General features: G+C 37.7%; 1 protein-coding gene across 5 annotated transcripts in view; it reads right to left on the bottom strand.

Annotated features, from left to right (window-relative positions):
• Positions 1-19,405, bottom strand: part of Osbpl11 (oxysterol binding protein like 11) — an 81,142-nt gene extending 61,737 nt beyond the window's left edge. For 3 of the 5 annotated variants that reach the window (XM_015486788.2, XM_015486784.2, XM_048794492.1), the window contains exons 1-3: positions 18,944-19,310; positions 18,368-18,615; positions 1,033-1,101 (exon numbers count right to left, since the gene is read on the bottom strand). In XM_015486788.2, the coding sequence (XP_015342274.1) occupies positions 1,033-1,101; positions 18,368-18,564 (266 nt within the window). In that variant the 5' untranslated portion in view covers positions 18,565-18,615; positions 18,944-19,310. Of the gene's footprint in view, positions 1-1,032; positions 1,102-18,367; positions 18,616-18,943 lie in introns of all 5 variants that reach the window. The other 2 variants (XM_048794495.1, XM_048794493.1) reach the window with 2 other exon arrangements.
• Positions 19,406-19,709: the final 304 nt, after the last annotated feature.

A 19,709-nucleotide genomic window follows, 5' to 3' on the forward strand; every position in this document is an offset into this window, starting at 1 on the left:
TATATATATATATATATAAATACAGAATTACTATGTGACCCACCAACTTTACTTCTGGGTATAGAGAAAAAGCAGAGACTTGAACAGATACTGATTACCCAATATTCACCACTATTCACAGCAGCATTATTCACCACAGCCAAAAGGTAAAAGCAATCCAAATGTCTATCAACAGAAGAATGGATAAACAAAATGTATTACATACATATAATGGAATATTATTCAGCCTAAAAAAGAAAGAAGTTCTGACACATGGCTACAACACAGTTGAGTCTTGAAGATAGTGCTAAGTGAAACAGCAAGTCACAAAAAGACAAATATTGTGTGACTCCACTTATAAGAGGTACTGGGAGTAATCAAAATTGAAGACAAAAGTAGAACAGTAGTGGCCAGGGGGTAGTAGAAGGGGAGTTTTTACATAATGGATATAGACTTTTAGTTTGAAAAAATAAAAAAAGTTCTGGAGATGAATAATGGTGGTGTTAATTGTACAAACATGTACGTGTATCTAATGGTATCTAATAGTTTATAATAGTTAAAATGGTCTATCTTTGGTATTTCATCACAAAAAAAGTTTTTTTTGTTTTTTTTAATTTTTATCTCTGCCCTGCAACTATCAGTTCCACAAGTATTTGACACAGCTGGCTTTCTTACTTGCTAATTGCTATATGACCTTGGGCTGGTTCTTTAATCTCTACAAGGTCCCAGAGAAGTTTTGAGAAATCAGCATAAAATACCTATTTCTTTCCCCTCAGAACATAAGCTCTGTAAGTATAAAAAGCATAAGACAGGTAAACACATGACTCTAATCCTAACGTAAGAGTACTTTTGAGGCATTTAAAGCTGTCACTTGAACTCCCTCACCTTCTAAGAAAGAAAATAAAGTCACCAAACTTTAGAAAACCCAGGAGAAATTCTTTTCTAAAAGGTTTCCTGTCATGTTTTTACTGAGGTAATATCTGAATGTAAAACTACCAGCCCCATTTTTCTAGTTTCTTAGGAGAGACTGATGTTATATAAACAATCACATACCTGTATTGCCACCCAGTGACAAGGTTGGTGTACTTCATTAAATAGCCATATACATTTTCCATGTGATCACTATTAAAAAAAAGAAAGAAAGAAACAGAAAGTCAATTAAAATTAAAAGTCTCAAGAAGGTAATTACAAACTTTTGAAAATGGCTATAGATATAGATATTTTCCATAAATGCTTCAAATTTTCTTTTTTTTTTTTTTTTATTTATTGTTTAGTTTTCGGCAGACACAACATCTTTATTTGTATGTGGTGCTGAGGTTCGAACCCAGCGCTGCACGCATGCCAGGCGAGCGCGCTACCGCTTGAGCCACATCCCCAGCCCGCTTCAAATTTTCTTTAGAAATAAAATGTTAAAAGGGTTTAACAGAGGGGCTGGAGTTGTGACTCAGCCCCTAGCACATGTGAGGATCTGGGTTTGATCTTCAGTACCACATAAAAATAAATAAAATAAAGGTGTCCAACTATAACTAAAAAATAAATACTTTTAAAAAAAGAAGGAAAAAAAAGGGTTAACAGAGGCATTTAATTTCCCAAATTTCATACCTATAAGACTTTATTTTATTAGATTTCTTCAAAACAAGTGTAATATACCATACATTATTATGTATTAGAATTATTGAAAACAAAATCATTATACAAATACAAAATTTCATATATTCTCTGACCTATTCTTATCTATATATAGATATGTATGCATAGCATATAGAGATGTATGCTGTTTATAAATTAAAATGTTGTGTCAGACTTCTTCAATAGTTATACAATAAAATCCAGTTTTATGGTTCAAAAATAAACTAAAAAAGGTATCTAGATCAAATATTGCCTCCTTACTCTGGTGGAACATACAAGGGGCCAAGCTCTGTCTTTGAGCCTTGGTTTCTAAAATAAAGAATCTTGGAGGGTGTGTTGTTGTTTTCCAGTAACAAGGATCAAACCCAGGATCTTGGTACATGCCAGGGAAGCATGGGGTACCATTTAGCTACTCTCTTTTTATTTTGAGTCAGTATCTTGCTAAATTGCCCAGGCCAACCTTGAACTTTTGATCCTTCTGCCTCAGTCTTCTGTGTGCCTGGAGTAGCTGGAGTAAAGACTGAGTACATGTCCCCCCACCCCCTGCATTTTTCTTCCATTCCATGGTTAGCAAGCAACATTGTTTATTAAATGAAACTCTTCAAGTGCTTTTTGGTTTCAGGTCATTAATCTCAGGAAAACAAAGGTTTCTAAAATGTCAGCCCAAAGTTCTGATAACTAAACACTATTATGCCATGTTATTAAAACTGACAGCACCAGCTGAATTCTCATTTCAATATTTTCTAAACCATGCAACTAAAAGAAAGTCCCCTCCCTACCCCTTTCCTTCCTCTTCCTCTCCTCACTCATTTTTTTTTTTTTTTTTTTTTTGGCCACTGGAGATTGAATGCAGATGTGCTTTACCAGCCCCAGCCCTCTTTATTTTTTATTTTGAGACAAGGTCTTGTTAAGTTGCTGAGGCTGGCCTTTAACTTACAATCCTCCTGCCTCACCTTCCCAAGTCCCGAGGATTATAGGCATATGCCATGGCACCTAGCAAGAAAGGATTCTTCTCTAGAAAACCCCTTTGGGGTTTTGGCTAGAGTTTCTATACTTCCATCCCCAAGTCACATCCAAGTTACTTCTTTCTGTTCCTTTGGTACTTCAAGAAGCAGAGAAATACTTTGCTTGTCGGGTTCCCACACCTTTCTCAAGGTTCAGGCTTAAATAGCTCTTTGAGAATCACAGGAATCCCAGTGCCCATGGAGACTGTCTCAAAATAATTTTCCACAGAATTCCTTCTCTGTTTTCTGTTTTAGGTATTTAACACCTAAGTTCATCTTCTCTAACCTATTCTTACCTATAAAACTTACTAGTCCATTTTATCCTGGAACTATATAACCTCTACATTTATACTGTCCAACAATCCACAAAAAGGCTGGTAGTACATAACCTAAATTAGATATTTCCTCAACATGACAAGATATTTCTTTTTTTTTTTTTTAAATCCATGATATCATAATGATACCTAAGCTAGCCAATCCCTAAAAAACAAATGCCAAATGTCTTCTTTGATATAAGGAGAGTAACTAAGAACAGAGTAGGGATGAAGAGCAGGAGAAGAAGATTAACATTTAACAGGGATGAGAGGTGGGAGGGAAGGGGAGAGAGAAGGGAAATTGCATGGAAATGGAAGGAGACCCTCAGGGTTATACAGTGGAGGGGGTAGAGAGAGAGGAGAGGAGGGGAGGGGAGGGGAGAGGAGGGGAGGGGAGATGGTGGAGGATGGGAAAGGCAGCGGAGCACAACAGACACTAGTATGGCAATATGTAAATCAATGGATGTGTAACTGATGTGATTCTGCAATCTGTGTATGGGGTGAAGGTGGGAGTTCATAACCCACTTGAATCAAAGTGTGGAATATGATATGTCAAGAAATTTGTAATGTTTTGAACAACCAACAATAAAAAATTTAAAAAAAAAAAGATTAAAAAAAAAATGACAAGATATTTCATAATTCACTATTTAGGGAATTTCTCCTTAATCTAGGTTCTTTATGCTAAGTCTTTGGTTCTAAACAAGGGTCAATTCATAGCCATTAGCATGTAGTAGAAGCAATTAGGACTGTAGGTTCTAGAACTGCATGTATTCTTCAAATAATGCAAACTATAGGGAGAATCTTTTGAAAACCTTACATATAACATGTATATCTGAAGAAAAAAGTTTTATTTAAAAGCAATCAGGGGCTGGGGTTGTAGCTCCGTGGCAGAACACTTGCCTAGCATGTGTGAGGCACTGGGTTCAATCCCCGGCACCACATAAAAATAAACAAAACAAAGGTACTGTGTCCATCTCCAAATTAAAAAAAAAAAAAAAATTTAATTATAAAAGCAATCAAAGAAAATGCATCATTTCTTTTACCTTTCTCAGTCACTACTTTCATTTTACTAACAATAATTCACATTTCCAAGTTATTACTATCAGTCATTTAATAGTTAACAATGAATTTTTAAAAGCAGACAATTTCAATATCATACACTAAAACAATCTAAAGTGTACCCTTATATATCACAATATAGTAATGTTTTGTGTATTTTTTATTGTTATATTTTATCGATGCATATATCTAAAGAGTTAACTTTCTCACAAAAATTACAAGGATACTGTCATGGCTTATTTGATAATAGCATAAAGCCTGACTCAAAAGGACCAAATTCAAATAAGCAACTACAAACGTTTGGCTTATTTTTACTAAATAAAACATCTGTCCCCAGATTTCAAAGGGTCAAAGTAAGAACATTCTATTCTTTGGAACAGCTGGTTGCACTGTCCCTCATCTTCCTCTTTTTTATGTATCTCAAGCCACAGCTACTATTTAATGCAATCAGCTAACATGGAATGACTGTGCCATCTGGTGGCTAGCATAAAGAGCCATGTGACAACATCTTTTTGGTTCACTCCAAATTCTTTGATACAGGTTAAACATGCAAGGATTTCAGATTAGAAATGCTCACCAGTAAACTCTATACAAATATTCTAAAATCTGAAAGCTGTGAACCCTGAAACATTTCTGGTCCCAAGTGTTTCTTTTTCTTTTCTTTTTTTTTGGTAGTTGTAGATGGACACTATGCCTTTATTTTGTTTATTTTTATGTGGTGCTAAGAATCAAACCCAGTGCCTCACACATGTTAGGCAAGCACTCTGCCACTGAGCTACAGTCCCAACCCCCCAAATGTTCCTGATAAAGGATACTCAACCTATGACTGAGTTAGCATATAGTACCTCCAACCTTCCGGCTTTACTCATTTAAAACAGGTGAATTTTCAAAGGGAAAATAGTAGTGTAGAGGAAAAGGACCAGGGGCAGGAAGGAAAGGAGAAATACTAGGGAACAATATTGATTAAATTATGCTGTTACCTCATGTTCATGTATAAGTATGTAACAATAAATCCCACTATCATGTATAATTATAACGCACCAATAAAAAATAAGGAGAGGGCTGGGGTTGTGGATCAGTGGTGGAGCACTTGCCTAGCATGTTTATGGGTTCAATCCTCAGCACCACATAAAAATATATAAATAAAATAAAGGTACTGTGTCCATCTACAACTTAAAAAAAAAAGGAGAAAAAGAAAAACTAAAATTGTAGTCTTTTTTGAAAAAATAAAATACGTCAGTTTTTATAGATTTTAATGTATCTATTTTAATAAAATCTAATTATGAAAGTGGGAACACACTACATATCTGATTATATCAAACTATTTCGTGTTCTATGAAGTAGAAGTGACAGTCGAAAAAACTTAAGACACAGCTCAGAAGGCTGAGGCAGGAGGTCTGTGAGTTGAAAGCCAGTCTCAGCAACTTAGCAAGGTCCTAAAAATACAAAAAAAGGACTGAGGATGTGGTTCAGCGATTGAGTGCCCCTGGGCTCAGTCCCCAGGACTAAAACAAAACAAAAAAGCAAAAAACTTAAGACACTGAAAAATAACTATAAGGGGTTGGGCTCAGCAGTAGAGTGTTTACCTAGCATGTTCAAGGCACTGGGTTCAATCCTCAGCACCAAATAAAAATAAATAAATAAACATAACCCACTTGAATCTAATGTATGAAATATGATATGTCAAGAGCTTTGTAATGTTTTGAACAACCAATAAAAATAAAATAAAATAAAGGTATTGTGTCCAACTAAAACTAAAAAAATAAAATAAACTATAAGCCAGGTACAGTGGTACACACCTGTAATCCCAGAGACCTGTGGGGGCTAAGGCAGGAGTATAGTAAGAACAAAATCAGACTCAGCAACTTAATAAGATCCTATCTCAAAATAAAAAATAAAAGAGTTGGGGATGTGGCTAAGTAGTAAAGCAATGCTGGGTTCAATCCCCGGTATTTAAAAAAAAATGCTATGGAAGGAGTGAAATGTAGCTCTGTGTGCCTAGCATGTGCCCGGCCCTGGGTTCAATCCCACTACCACCAAAATTGAGTCAGGAGCAGTGGTGCATGCCTGTAATCCCATCTACTCAAGACTCTGAGACAAGAGGATTGCCAAGTGAAGTCAGCCTCGGCAACCTAGTGAAAACTCAGTCTCAAAACAAAAAATAAAAAGGGCAAGGGTGAGTAACTAATGCCTTTACTGAAATAGAGGTTGCAGAGAAAATTCTGCAATTAATCCAATTTAATATGTTGGATTTAAGGGTATTACAGAACATATACAGGGAGATATCCTGTAAGGTGATGACAATATTTATGTCTGAGATATTAATTTCGAAGTCTTCAGCATATATACATAGAAAATATTTGAAAACATGATGGCAAATAAGATTACCTAGGAAGTAAATTATGAGGGATGAAACAGGGTTTAAGGAGAACTCTAAAGAAAAATCTTAAGTGCAAGCAAGAGAAGCAAGTGATCAGGAGTTGAGAAATAGAAGGTAGAAAACTATGAGAATACAGTAACCAGAGTCTTAAGATTTAAGTCTGTGGCCAAGTACTACTGAGAGAAAGATAAGTAAGAAGAAGATTAAGACATTTCTATTAGATTTTAACAACCCAAAGATGACAGTTTAGAGAAATTTTACTAAGGACAGGGCCAGCTGGCAATAAATGAAGAGCAACTAGAAGAAACAGGGATGGCTAAGGGGATGGGAAGTGGGCTTAAAAGAGGGTAGTTCTAAGTACATAATGGGAAGGAAGGAGTAAAAAGACTCAAGACTCAGGAGTAAGAGGGAAATGGGGAACAGGTGGGCTTCAGAGCCTAGACAGAAGAATTAGATACTGTGAAGGTTAATTTAATGTGTCAACTTGATTGGGCCATAGGATTCCTATAATAAACACTATTTCTGGGTGTCTGTGAAGGTGTTTTTCAGTATACAAAAAAAATCAGTATTTATAAAAAAAAAAAAAAATGGAAGGAGGGAAGATTCATTTCCTTCCTGTATGCCTATCTGAACTAGAACACTGGTCATGTCCTGGCCTTGTGCAGGAATTTAAATCATTGGCTTCCCTGGGTCTCAGGCCCTCAGACTCAAGCTGAAATTACACCACCAGTTTTCTTCAGTCTTCATCTTGCAGCTAGCAGAGCTTTGTATTTTGAGTGTGTATAATAACATGAACCAATTCCTCAGAATCTCAATCTCCATCAATTCCCCACATATAAAAAGACACAAATCTATATCTGTTGGCATAGATATATAAATACATCCTATTGGCTCTATTCCTGGGAAGAACCCTAACAGACACCTTATAGCATTTAACTACAGGCAATAATTTATGCAAGCTGTTGTCAATAAAAAGAAGGTACCAGTCAAGGTACAGGTTAAAATCCCTATTTCTATGAGGCAAAAAGTATCCTTTGAAAAGGTATAGTTTTGGTTCATTTCATGGACTATAAAGAGCATGATGGCCAGGCATGGTAATGCATGTCTATAATCCCAGCAGCTCAGGAGGCTGAGGCAGGAGGATTAAGAGTTCAAAACCAGCCTCAGCAACTTAGTGAAGCCCTAAGCAACTTAGCAAGACCCTTTCTCTAAATAAAATACAAATAAAGGCTGGGGATGTGGCTCAGTGGTTAAGTGGGTTCAACTCCTGGTATGTATGTATGTATGTATGTATGTATGTATGTATAAATCAATCAACCAATCAATAAATAGCATGATGAAGGGAGGGAGTAGTTTACTTAGCTGAGGAAAAAGCAACTGACATCAAGTAATAGTAGTGGCTACAGCATATGTACCTCCTCCTGCTGTACAAACAAAAACTCTGTAAGTGTGCTCTCTGTCTCTTGCATGTGATGTCCTGTGCCACCTAGGCACTCTGTCAGCAAGAAAGCCAACACAGATGTGGCTCCTTGATTATGGACCAGAAGAACTGGAGCCAGCCTACTGGAATCCTGGGGGAGCTGCTCCCAGGTATATGTGTATGTAGAGTAGATCCAGACAGCTCAAGGAATTAACTGCAGTGAACCTTCCAATTAGCCACCAAGATTCCATTCAATGAATAACTTGTTGCCCCAAAGTCTCTAAGTCTGCTTAACTAGGGAACCCAACCACTCATTATCAATATACATACAAATTCTGAATATCTGTAATTAGGTATTTAGACATGGAAGAACTATTTATTTATTTATTTGGTATTAGGAATTGAACCCAGGGGTGCTCTGTCATAGAACTTCACCCCCATCATCTTTTTATTTTTTCTTTTGAGACAGGGTCTCACTCACAAGGTTGCTAAGGCTGGCCTCCAACTTGGGATCTTCCTGCCTTAGCCTCCCAAGGCACTGAGATTACAGGCATGTACCACTGTGCCCAGCTTGTAATTTATTTAACTTTTTAATTTCCCCAGTAGCAATGACTACTTCTTATTCATCCCTTTAGCACCTAGAGTATGGCCTGAGATACAACAGGTACTCAATAAATGTTGAATGAATTAAACGATAGAAAGAGAGAAGCAAAATTTTTCTGTCCTCTCTCCTGCAAAGAGTCTTAAAAAAAAAAAAGTTAATGCTCTTTGGCCTAAATTTCACTACTAGATAATGAGTCTAAAACAAATGTTTAGAAATGTAGACCAAAACAAAAACCTGAAACAGGGTTGGGGTTGTGGATCAGTGGTACAGCATTTGCCTAGCATGTATGAGGCACTGGGTTCAATTCTCAGCACCACATAAAAAAATAAATAAAAAAAAATAAAAATAAAATAAATAAATAAAAGATACTGTGTCCATCTACAGCTAAAAATGTTTTTTTTTTTTTTTAAAAAAAAAAACCCAAACAAAAACAACACAACTTTGTAGACAAAGTTAATGCACCACTATGTTCACTATGGCACTATTTATAGTGGTTAAAAAAAAAAAGAAGTGTGTGTGGCAGGGAGATAAAAGGGGGGACAAACTAAATGAAGTAGTATTCACTAATTAAAATGTTTATGAATTTCTAACAAAGGGTACTGTTTATTATGATCATTAAAATTGCAAGTCACAAAATGTTATGTAATATATAAAATGTATGCACAGAATAAAAGTACATAAAATAGCAATTGTGGTTTATCACTAGATGGAAGAATTATCAGTGGTATTTACCTTGTTCCCTTTAATGTTTTACATTTCCCAATTTTCATATTATTTTTACAATCAAATAAAACATTTTTTAAATGTTCAATTGCTGAGTATGGTGGTGCACACCTGTTATCCCAGCAATTTAGGAGGCTGAGGCAAGAGGATTGCAAGTTTGAGGCCAGTCTCAGCAACTTAGGGAGGCCCTAAGCAACTTTGCAAGACCCTGTTTCAAAATAAAAAAATTAAAAGCTCTGGAGATGTAGCTCAGTGATAAGGTGTCCCTGGGTTCAAACTCCAGTACCAAAAGAAAAAGATCAATTATCTGAAATAAGTGGAATACCAGGCACAGAGCAATTTACACTTATTAACATTATGAAATGAGCAGGACTAGGTAGTGTATGCAAATAGTCCCAGCTATTTGGGAGGCTGAGACAGATTGTTTGAGCCAGAAGTTCAACACCAGCCTGAGTAATATATGAAAATAAAAATTAAAAAGCGAACTGGAGGATAGATCAATAGTAGATCACTTGCTTAGCATTCTCCAGACCCGAGTCCTATCCCCAGCTCCCCTGAACACATACCCACACCAGCATAAATTAAATATTTTAGAACTTTCCAGTGTGACTCTATGAACAATACTTTTTGGGGATATAGAACTGAGATTCCCATAAATCCTTAATTCCTAAAATAGAATACACATACCCAAAACTGGGCTGAGTACCTAGTGGAACAGGGTAAAAACTACAATTTTTTTTTTTTAGCACAAATTTACATGACTGTAAGAAATTAAAGCATTTTTATATCAAAACTCACATAAACGTTAAAAAGATATTTGCTCTCTCCTCACACATGTCCATGTGGAGAACTTGCCCTGAGACCTCTTGTCCTCTCCCACCACTCCCCACCCTGACTGCTCCCCCTTGTGGTGAGGATAGGGAGAAATTGGAACCCTTATGCATTGATGGTAAGAATGTGAAATGGTGCCACTGCTATGGAAAACTATGGCAGTTCCTCAGAAAAAATTAAGACATGGAATTACATATGGTCCATCAATTTCACTTCTGGGTATATACAAAAGTACTGCATGGCAGAGACTCAAACACATACCTGTACACCAATTTCAAAATATCCCAAGGAGGAAACAATGTAAATATACACACACAATGGAAGATTATGCAGCTTCCAAAAGGAAGGAAAATCTGGCACATTCTACAAAACGGTTGCTACAGTTTGGATGCTGAATGTCCTCCAGAGGTCCACGTGTACAAGGCTTGATCCCCAGAGGGTGCTATTAGGAAGTGCTGTTGACCTTAGGAGGTGGGGCCTTATGGGAGGTCCTTAGGTTACTAGGAACATGTCCTTAGAGGGGACCCTAGTCTCCTCTTCATTCTTTCCTTTTGCTTCCTAGCTTGTGATATAAGAGGTTTTTACTCTGCTACCCACTCCTGCCATGATGTTTGCCTCATCAGAGGCCCATACCCCCTGATCTTGGACTGGAATCTCTATAATTATAGGCCAACCCCAAAATAAATCACTTATCTTCATAAGCTGTCTCAGGTATCTCTCTGTATTATCTTTAAGAAAATAAAATAGAGATAATACAGAGAGATACCTGTATCTTTTCCTTAAAGGAAAAGGGGAGGGAAGGATAAAATTACATAAAGAACCAATCAAATACAAATTAATAGTTGAGCAAAAAGATATCTAGTAGAGGAAAGAGAAAAAGAGCAGGGGAAACAGGAGGGAAAAGGAGGGATCGGTGAACTAAAATAGATTTCCATGCATAGATGAGTTTGTCAGGATGAAACCAGCTACTATGTGTAACCATAAAGCTCTGATTAAAAATAAATAAATAAAAATAACATCATGGTTAACAAAATGGTTAGCCTCAAAAGCATTAGGTTAAATAAAATAAGCCAAACACAAATATTATACAATTCTACTTAAATAAAATACTTAGAGTAGTAAATTCATACAGATGAGGTAGATTACTAGTTGTCAGGGGCTAGAGAGAGGGGCAATGGCAAGTTTTTGCTTAATGGATAGACAGTTTTCATCTGAATGACTAAAAAAAGTATGGAGATGAACAGTAGAATGGTTGTGTAACAATGTTAACATAATGCCACTCAAATATCACTTAAAATGGTTTAAATGGTAAATTTCATATTATTATATTTTACCACACTAAGAAAAAATACCACTTGATTGTAACCTGATTGTGAGTTTTCTGTCTCAGCTTGTCCTGAACACAGAATATTATTTATTGGCCTCCCCAAAACTGAATAACAGGTATAGTGATAGATAAATATATAGATATAGATATTACAGAGTGGACTATAAAATTCTTTTGAAATTTGAAGATAACAAGAAAATTCCAAGAAAGGTATAGCCAGTCACAAGCCACCTTAATCACAAACTAGATGCCCTGAGGGTACCAACTGTCTAATTTTGTTAGAGATATTTCACAAAGTTTGAGAAGCAGGGCTGTCAAGTGTTCACCCACCTAGACCAAGGGGAAAAACTCAAAAAGAAGAATACACTGTGCATAATCTGATTCTCACAACTAGACACTTGACCACAGAGCTTGAAAAACAAATGGCACAAAAACTCCTACCTGGCAAAGTAGAAAGTCACCTCTAATACCTCCACCAAGTTAGAAAGCTGTTTGATGATGGTGAAAAGAGCATGCAATTACCAGCAGACAGATTTAGATTTGAATTCCAATTTGACCTTGGGCAGATAACACATCTATACTTAAATTTCCTCATCTGTACACAGGGACTAGGAACGTCTATCTTGTAGATTATAATGAAGCAAGAATAAGAGATTATATATTTCAACCCCTATATGTTTGAAGAATACTTAAACATGGTGAGTGCTTCACAAACATTGATTTTCTCCCACTCTAGGAAGTCAGTACTTCTGCTGGCAAAAGGCTCATTTTCTAGATCACATTTCTAAGTCTCTCTTATCTTTGCAAGCGTGACACTTTCAAATGAGAATATTGGAACCTAACGCCCTGAGACTTCTACTTCTTTTCATTTAAAAACAGAATTTCTTGGGGCTGGGGATGTGGCTCAAGCGGTAGCGCGCTCGCCTGGCATGCGTGCGGCCCGGGTTCGATCCTCAGCACCACATACAAAGATGTTGTGTCGGCCAAAAACTAAAAAATAAATATTAAACAAACAAACAATGGACAAGTCCTTCACTTTAAAAAAAATAAAAAATAAAAAAAGAATTTCTGGCTGGAGTATAGCTCAGTGGTAGAGTGCGTGCTTAGCAAGCTCAAGGGCCTAGGTTCAACATTCAGCACCAATAGGTATCCTGTCAGGAACTATATGAGATTTACCCTACTTACAAACTAGCAAATTAGCCTACCACAATTCATGGATGTTGGCAGTAGACATGAGACTCTTGAGTCAAAGACAAGAGACTTCAGTACTCATAACAAATATAACAAATGGATGCAATTATTTACACTGTTCCATACCTCACATGGAACAGTCTTCTTAGGGATGTTTCGTTTCATTACAAGTGTTTCTAATTCATATTTAACATTTGCTTAGCAATGCACTGTATAGTGGTTATATATTTAACCAGTTCTCCTACTGATGAGCACTGGTTTCCAGGCCTTCACTACTGTAAACAATGTTACCACAAACCAAGTTGTACATATGGTAACAAAGAAATTCCTACATGAAAGATTCTCACATTTTTAGCTTTTATAGACACTGTTGATCTGTTCTTCAAAGAAGCTGCACTAATTTAACTCTTACTCCTCAACTTAAAAAAATGGGCATCTCCTCACACTGGCCTCCTGGCAGCAATTGTTTACCAACAAACACAGGATGTAACTTACCCATCTCAACAAGATGTTTAGACATGACTAGTAGGCTTTTCAATATCCCTGATATTTAAAATTAAGTTTCTAAAACTTAAGTATGAACTAGCTGTTACATTGTAGAATGAGCACCCAAGGGTAGAGGATCTATCTAGTTCTGACTTTCTGACTAACTAGCACCTTGAGTGACCTGGGCCAAATCAATTTAAATCTCTGTGTAAGTGTTCTTCTGTTAGTTAGATGTCTTTTTTGGCCTAAAATATATATACAATACTCTGAAAAACTCTTAAAATATTTTTTCTTTTTACTTTTTACTTTTTATTCTTTGGGGTACTATGGATTGAATCCAGGTGTGCTTTACCACCAAGCTCCATCCCCAGCCCTTTTTATTTTTTATTTTGAGATAGAATCTCACTAAGTGATCTTCCTGCCTCAATCTCCCCAATTGCCAGTATTATAGGCATGCACCACTGTGCCCAGTTTCTACACATTGTTTTCAACAGAAAACTGTTATTTCAAAAGTTAATTCTCAAAATAAGGCCAACATTAAATTTCATATTAAAAATGTTTAAGAAAAGGATTGCTTTCTAGTACAATATTTCACTGATCTCATATTTTTTTATGTCTCATATATGTCTAAAACATCTTCCCAGTAGCCATTTCAATGAAGGATCTCACACCAAGAGAATAGGTCACTAAAAATCCTACTGTCATCTTCCCCATCTGAATGAATGTCTATCTTAGTACATACCTCTATCTGGCTTTAATCCATACTTAGTTCCAAAATAGATTTACAGTAGCATTTAATTGTTGTCTATCTGATAGCACAATCCAAGAAATAATAACAAAGAACGCCTCCTTAGGTGAGTGTCATTAGCCTGTAAATCTCAAGTTATTTGGGAGGCTGAGGCACAAGGATCACAAGTTTAAGGCTAGTATTGGGAAGTTGAAAAGAGGTCAGAGGGTAGGGGTCCTCATAACCAGATTAGCAGAGAAACTGGAATTCTCTTTAGTTCACTGTCTCAACAAATTGAAACATTCAAGTTTTCTTTTTCTTAAAATATCTATTACTGAATAAGTCTGTTCACAAATCACTTCATTAAGCAAAATAAATACAGGAGACTTCTTAGCTAGGAAAGAACATAAAAATGTTCCCTTTTCTCTAGGTAGTATAATTTACATCAAGAATATTCTCTTCTGGGCTGGGGGTATAGTTCAGTGGTAAAGAACTTGCCCAGCATGCATTAGGTCATGAGTTTAATCCTCAGCACTGCAAAAGTAAACAAACAAATAAGAAAACAAATACCCAAAATACAGCATATCAACCAAAACAAAAAAAAAAAGATACAGTAAATCCACAAACCAATAGTTTTCAGAAACAACTTTCAATATACTGCAATCTATCTAAAGATTATAAACAAAGAATACCACCAACTTTTAAAAACAAATTTACACTGAGATCCCACCTTCACAAACTTAACAGTTTAATCTTCATAAACGTATTTCAGACAATTCCTTAGCCTAACTATAAAATAACATCCAAATAAAAAGTACCAACAATGACAAATTTACCACTACTATAATGCAAAATAATATAAAGCTTAAAGGTCCAAAATATCATAGTATACTATGCTCAGTCATGATCAGGCTTATGATTTTTTAAAATTTATTAAGTTAGCCCCAGATATTTTTTATTGAATCAGGAGGCATTTGTTCCACTACAACTTAGATGAGAAAAATTCCGAGGGCTAGGGCTATAGCCTAGAGGTAGAGTACTTGCCTTATAAGCATAAGGCCCTGGGTTCAATTTTCAGCACTGAAAAAAAAAAAAAAAAAATCTGTACAAGTATAAATGACTTTATCATTCTTTTTTCCCCCCTGTGGTGCTGGGGATGGAACTCAGGGCCTTGTGCATGTTAGGCAAGCACTCTACCACTGTGCTACACCCTCAGTCTTTACTGTTTTGAGTAATAAAGTTTCCCAAACCTACTTTATCTAATAATTTCAAAAGAAATCTAGTGAAAAAAATTATCACATTTGAGCTCTAATTATAATACATAATCTGCTCATAAAACCAATGAAACTAAAACATTTTTATAATTAGGTGCTATCCTATAAATGATTTTGTACAATGGAAAGCTTTACTCAGATGGAGGTAACTGGTAATTCCTCTTATCTTCATGGTAAAGACCTAACAATTTATTCAGTTCAAAGGCAAAACAGATCAAACTGCCATGGGTTGGGTGATAAATGAGGGGCAGTGAATGTGAACTGTTTTTAAAAGGAAGGATTAGAAAACCTGGGTTCTGTAATTCTTGCTTTGTTTTTAAAATCTTCAGACTTAATCTCAGGAGAAGCCAGGGAAGAGGAAGCAATGCAGGACAATGGAGGAAACTACCTGATATCCTAAATAAAATACATTAAAATCAAAACACATATTCAGGATGTAAAACAGTAATGCTGGGGCTGGAGTTGTGGCTCAGTGGTAGAGCACTTGCCTAACATGTGTGAGGCACTGGGTTCGATCCTCACCATCACATAAAAAAATGAATAAACAAAACAGAGGTATTGTGTCCATCTACAACTAAAAAAATTTAAAAACAAAACAACAGTAATGCCTTATTTGTCTGATCCTTGAAGAATTCTACATAATTAAATTTTCCATACAGAAGCACCTTTTTCTTTTTTGTTTTAAAAGCTATTTTCCTTAAATTTGTTCACTGTATCACAGTTCTCTGCCTTTTACATGTGCATGTGTGTGCACACATACACTAGAGTTGGAACCATAGCTTTGTGCATAGTAGGCAAGTATTCTTTTATATATATATATATATATATATATATATATATATATATATATTTGGACACAATAACTTTATTTTGTTTATTTTTATGTGGTGCTGAGGATCGAACCCAGGGCCTCGCAACTGCTAGGTGAGCGCTCTACTGCTGAGCCACAACCCCAGCCCAGCAGCAAGTATTCTTTTCTGCTAACTACATCCTTACCCTGTTTTGGTGGTGTTGTGGTTCTCCTCTTCCCTCACTTTGGTACCAGGGATGGAACTCAGAAGCACTTAACCACTGAGCCACATCCCCAGCCTTTTTATATTTTATTTTGAGACAGGGTCTCGCAGAGTCGCTTAGGGCCTCACTGAGGTTCTGAGGCTGGCTTTGAACTTGCGATCCTCCAGCCTCAGCCTCCGGAGCCACTGTGATTACAGGTATGCACCACTGTGCCCAGCCCATTTTTAAATTTTATTTTGAGATGGGATCTAAATTGCCTAGGCTAACCTTGATTTGCCATCTTCTTGCCTCAACCTTCTGAGTCACTGGGATTAGAGGCATGCCTCCTAGCTTAGTTGCTCTCTGCCTTCTTAAATAGAGTGGACTCCCCCTGGAAACTTTAAGTCATTGTAACTATACTAGGATGTACATGCATATTAATTTTTCAAATCTTTGAATGTTTTACATTGTCATTTGCTGTTTCCTCTGTTACATTTACCCTATAACTTTTTGGTAAGTGATTCTAATAGATTGTAATTTGAAAATCACGCAACCCTTAAATAATATCCTAAATAAGGGATAACAAGACTCTGAATTAAAAGTAGAGAAATAGCTGGATTCAGTGACACACACCTGTAATCCCAGTATCTTGGGAGGCTGAGGTAGGAGGATCTTCAAAGCTAGCCTCAGCAAAAGTGAGGTGCTAAGCAACTCAGTGAGACCCTGTGTCCAAATAAAATACAAAATAGGGCTGAGGATGTGGCTCAGTGGTCGAGTTCAATCCCAAGTACCAAAAAGTAGAGAACTAAAGTAGATGGCTTTTTGACAACTCTCCCAGTGCTAAGAAATCTGTTTATTTTCCATTTCAATTGAAACTGAGTTTCAAGAGTTAAAGATATCAGAAGATTTACCCTCTGGACTGGAGGTATAGCTCAGTGATAGAGCTCTTATCTAGCATTTATGAGGCACTGGGTTTGATCCTCAGCACCACATAATAAATAAATAAACAAAATGAAGGTATAAAAAATAAATTAAATAAAGGTATTTTTTTAAAAAAAGAAGACTGACTTCTGACTACCTGGAATTTTACTTCAATTATATAAAAATATTCCTCAAAGCAACTGATAATCTTTATGATTAGTGTTAAAACACACACACAGGGGCTGGGGTTGTGGCTCAGCGATAGAGCACTCGCCTCACATGTGCAAAACCCTGGGTTCGATCCTCAGCACCACATAAAAATAAATAAATGAAATAAAGGTATTGTGTCCAACTACAACTAAAAAATAAATATTAAAACACACACACATGGGGCTGAGGATGTGGCTCAAGTAGCGCGCTTGCCTGGCATGCGCGCGGCCCGGGTTCGATCCGCAGCACCACATACAAACAAAGATGTTGTGTCCGCCGATAACTAAAAAATAAATATTAAATATTCTCTCTCTCTCTCTCTCTCCCTCTCTCTTTAAAACACACACACACACACACACACACACAAAGAAAGAAAGAAAAAGAAAAAAATTATGCTGATTCCAAAAATGAGCCTAAATATCTCACAGTAACTAAATATATTCTGTCCTACAGTTATTTACCAATAAAAGTTATCATGACTCCACTTTGATATGTTAATACAGTCACACATATTTCACATATATGGATAATATTCATGGTAAGTATATAGCCCACACAAAATCTTGGCTTTAACACCTTCCAAGTTTCACATACTTTTCACAAATACAAATTGCACAAGGGCCATAAAGGACTACAATTAAGCACACAGGCAATTAACCAACACTTAAGAATTCATCCATTTAGTTCCAACACTATGGGACGTTCTGATTTCATTCATTCTTAAAATAATAGATATTAATTCTATTTTAGGTATAAAGCATCAAAAACTAAAATGCAACTTCTGTTGCTTTTCCAAGACTCTCTCCCTGTTCCAAAAAGTTTTTCATTCCTATGAGAATTCAAATTATGTATGCATATCCCCTCTTCTAAGTCACAAACATCCAGAGGGCAAGAGTCTATTACAAATGTTTTGTGCACCCAGTATTTGTTAGCCTCTGGAGAGAGCTGAGTTTAACAGTTCTGTCCTCACAGTCTGTCAGAGAAGGCAGGCTTGTAAACAAATTACAACACAGGCAAAAACAGAAGTGAGTACAGAATTAAATTAAAGGAAGAAATAACTCTGGTTGTAGAGGAAGTTCAGGGTTACATTTCTGCCTTCCTCAAAAGCCCCTAAATAAATACCTGTTGAATGAACTGAATCTTGCTAATGATCTGTCAGGTCCCAGGTCCAAGTAGATTTATCAGTTGCTTCTTGAAGCCAGAGGACAAACTTTCCCCTTCAACTGCAATATACAGACTCCAGTTTACTCACCTCCACCTCCACCCCAGAAAATCACCTTGGAGAAGGACCATACCTATACTGCCAGCCTTTTGCACTGCCACCGCGGCTGCTGCTGCTGCTGCTGCTACTGATTCCACCAGCACAGCTGCTGTTGCTACTGTTCTTATTCGGGGTCACGGCTGTGGCCAGGCCCTCCAGCTTTCCTTCACTCTCGGAGACTTTCATTGTCGACACTGGTTCACTCCCCTGCATCTTAACTCCAAAGTCCATCTGCCCTTCGCGGGCGGGAGAGAACAACTCCTTAGAGGAGTTTTGTAGGTGCTTTAAAAAAAAAAAAGCTAAATATAATCCCAGTTGTTAAATCAGATTGCGTCTAGAATGGGAACCATCAATGATCCAGGAAAGCAAAATGCGCATTCCCTCTTAAGTTAAAACTTGTAAGAGGGCAGGGAAGCCCTGAGAGCAGGTATTCTTCAGAAATATATTTCCCTCCTGACAAAAGCAAGAAGGAAAAAAATCACCCAGCTAAGAAAGCTTGGTGACATACTCAAAGGAGAAGCCGAAGGAGCATGGGGGAGGTAGCGGATTTGGGGGCTAAAAGGGCTGGGCGAAGGACAGAGGACCACAGAAAAGGGTCTGGTGGCCTGACCTCCGGGCTGCGGGGCTGACCCACCGCGCTCCCTCCTCTTCTCCTCCGGCCGACCCTCAAAGGGGAGGATTCCGTCCAGCCAGCTCGGCGGTTCCCGCCGCAGACAAGAGACAGAACAGGGGCTGGCGCGAGCAGCCCGGAGGAGGGTCGGGAAGGAGGCCACCGGGGGCGGGATGCCGGCTCCCCGGGCCACCTCTCCTTCGTCCAGAGGCGAGCTGTTCAGGGGCGACTTCGTCCAACGCCACTGGGTCGTGGTCCTCAGCTGGATTTCTAGGGGCGGGGGAATCCCTCACCCTCTGGCCAGCCAAATGTGAATACCAGGGCCGCGGCCGCCGCCCCACCCACAGCCCCACAGCGGGTCACCCACCCGCCTGCTGTCTTCCCGCCTTCCCTTCCGGAGTAGTGTGAGCTCACTTCCCTTAGAGCCGAAGCGCCAGGCGCCATCTTGGATTAGGGCACCTGGGCCCTGAAGGGGGCGGAGCCTCGGGGAAGCTATGCCCAGGAGGCTGAAGGGAAAGAAAGCTCTCAGCGGGAAGCGGCACCTAGAAAAGCAACTGCGAAGGAGGGAGAAACAAAGGAGCCCCTTTTCAGAGCTAGTGCTCTCCTGAGTGGCTTCCCATCTTCCTGCTAGGTCCTAACCTTCCATTTGAAGCACTCTTCCACGTCTTCGAGGAAGAAAGCTTAAAAAAAAAAAAATCATTTGCAAAAGAAAACTAAAAACACCTCTTTGTTTCATTTGTTTTGTAGAAAAGGAAAACCTGGCAGT

The sequence above is a fragment of the Marmota marmota genome, unplaced genomic scaffold, assembly GCF_001458135.2.
Source record: "Marmota marmota marmota unplaced genomic scaffold, marMar, whole genome shotgun sequence".
NCBI lineage: Eukaryota > Metazoa > Chordata > Mammalia > Rodentia > Sciuridae > Marmota > Marmota marmota.